The 2726-nt window shown below is 40.1% G+C and overlaps 1 protein-coding gene across 1 annotated transcript; it reads right to left on the minus strand.

Moving 5' to 3' along the window:
- Window positions 1–581: 581 nt before the first annotated feature.
- LOC110621538 lies at window positions 582–2442 on the minus strand. The gene is made up of 5 exons (XM_021765812.2): window positions 1925–2442; window positions 1720–1846; window positions 1371–1634; window positions 1147–1251; window positions 582–953 (listed from the first exon to the last, which is right to left on the minus strand). Exons 1-5 carry the CDS (start codon window positions 2440–2442, stop codon window positions 582–584), a joined length of 1386 nt encoding a protein of 461 aa, XP_021621504.2.
- Window positions 2443–2726: the final 284 nt, after the last annotated feature.

Genomic DNA, 2726 nt, shown 5'->3' on the forward strand with positions numbered 1-2726 from the left:
TTGTAAAATAACCAACGGAAATTTCCGTTGGTGAGCGTTGATGATCTGTTAGTGATCTTTTTCACTAACGGATCTGTGACGGATTAAATCCGTCAGGAAAATCCTCGTTGGTAAATAATTTTCTAACGGAAATTTGTACCCGTTAGTGACAGTGACGGATCACCAACGGAATTTCCCGTTGGTGACAGTGACGGATCACCAACGGAATTTCCGTTGGTAACAGTGACGGATCACCAACGGAATTTTCCGTTGATGACAGTGACGGATGTTTGGTTACTAATCCGTTAGTGAATAAAAATGACAGAATTGCACACCCCTACCCCTACTGCTGTAACTGTACATACATTCACATCCACATTCATATACATCCACATCCATCTGTATCCTGTACACTCATATACATGCATCTGTACCTGTACCCTGTACATTCATATACATCCATTTGTATATTCATATAATAATAATACTATAAACGGACAAAATTAAATTACTCATTAAAATATATTAAAAACGTAAAGAATTTGTACTACAATTATATTTTGAAATAAAAATTATCAACTGGTCATAACAAAATATACATACTAAACTAAACTAGCTAGCTCATCATCTGTATCATCATCACTATCTGTATGATGATCACCAATGACAGGAGCATCATCAGGCCGCTGCTGTGGAGACGGAGCTGGAGGTGCCGTAGGACCAGATGTCTGAGTGGATGTCCCAATACCCTGTTGTGCCATCATCCTATGCATAAACGTCTGCAACTCGTCCAGCCTTGTGGTAATTCGACTATTCTCTGTCTCTAGCCGATCAATTTTATTCTGCATCTTGTTCATTGTTTCAATTGTAGGAGGATCCACTGGAGGTGCAGACGTGTATGATGCAGAACAATGAGATGGCTCATGAAAATATGCTGAGGCCTGGGACTCTAACCCATAAACTCGACTCTTTTTCTGTCTGCCAACCGCTTCTTAGTACAGTTGGGTCTCATTTAATGGCGTCGGCTCATTGCTTCCCTCCTGTTGATGTGTAGCAGCCTCCTTCAGTTGTACGTATTTATCATGCATTATAAATTTAAAGTAACATATAAGTAAAACAATTTAAGTCAATCAAAATTGTTAATAACTACATTTAAGATGAACTTACATAAATAGCTTTTGATCTCGCATCAACAAACTCCTCCGTCCCCTTTCTCTTATGTGTGGTCTCAAAAAGCTCATGAGGATGTGGTTCTCTGCCTAGTCTTTCCCTCTGTTACCAATTATAAGAATTGTAGCATTTGTCATCGAACCAAAATATTTATAAGAAGATAATTATAAAATAAAAGTTTTAACAAATACCATCCTCCGCTAGTGGGTGTACTGTGAAACAGAACCGCATGCGTGCCTGAAAATGCCAGATCCTGAACCTCCAGCCTCACTGCACCTATTGGCAGAAAACTTCTCACACTTCTCTTTGTATTCAGAAGTGTTCCAAGTTTCCTGCCACTTCTTCAAAACAGAATCAGGGGTTGCAAGATTCTTCACCTTTCCTTTCCGGATTTCCCACATTAAACCCCTGTATCGCTCAGCTGCCTTTTTCTGCCAGGCAATTTTTACCAAACTGTCAATTGCTTGGTCCCATAGGAAGTATTTCTGCAAAAAGATTACATTTTATGAGTAGATAGTAATTAAACAGTTCATAAATAGATGATAAACTGCTAAAATAATTATGCTTCACCTTAAATTCCTGCCAATAAAACTCCTTGGTTTCATTGGGCACAGTCTTCCAACAGTGGCCTTCCTCGACCAATCTTTCTTTCACTATCAGAGTTATCCTGCGGCTGCACATCTCCGACAGATGCAAACTACATGAACAAGATAATTTTGAGTAAGTAAATGGTAACATTTAAAATAATGTAAATTAATAAACAATTAATTATTACTTGTTGTTAATGAGTGAAATAGTCTGTCGGAATGACTGTGTTCCGCCTACAGCAGCGGTCGATGCAGCTGATGCTGGAGCAAATGCAGGAGCAGATGATGGAGTAGATGCTGATGCAGATCCTGTCCCTCTAGCGGATGCAGTACCAGAAGGGGATGCAGAATGAGGTGAATGTGTATGTGATACCGCTGGTCGTGGAGCTGCAGTAGGGTGGTGAGGATGTGAACTGTGCCGGTGAGGTGGTGGAAGGGGACGGGGAAGCTGTGCATCGCCAGATGGTGGAACTGGTGTATATGATCGATCTCTATGAGATGGCTGTACACTGGATGCAAGTGGTACCCATATCTGAAGTTCTGTATCCCCAAGTCTCGTCGGTGCCCGTGGTATATGCGCCTCATGCTCTTGTCCGTCATCTGTATTCGCGTCCTCTTGACTTGCACTTGCAGGAAGTTGAACCGGTCCTTTGGGCTTGTTAATTCTTCCACGTCCCCTCATCTGTGAACAAACAAAAAATGTCATTGTCAAAAATAATATAAAGTTCATAAACATTATATTAAATATTTTCAAATGTATTAAGTTACTCACTGAGTAATAAATGAAATATACAACTGCAAACTTCTTTAGTATATAGATGAATTTAGTCTGATTCATATGAATTGTACTCATTATCACCATCTGCATCTGCATCTGCATCAGAATCAGGGTCACTAAGGAATTCGTCTTCCTCTGTCGAAACGTCATCATGAATCTCAGTCATTCCTCCGCTAGGATCATTCAGGCAGTGTTGTTGATTAATATCATCG

Source organism: Manihot esculenta, chromosome 8, assembly GCF_001659605.2.
Source record: "Manihot esculenta cultivar AM560-2 chromosome 8, M.esculenta_v8, whole genome shotgun sequence".
In the NCBI taxonomy this organism is placed as follows: Eukaryota; Viridiplantae; Streptophyta; class Magnoliopsida; order Malpighiales; family Euphorbiaceae; genus Manihot; species Manihot esculenta.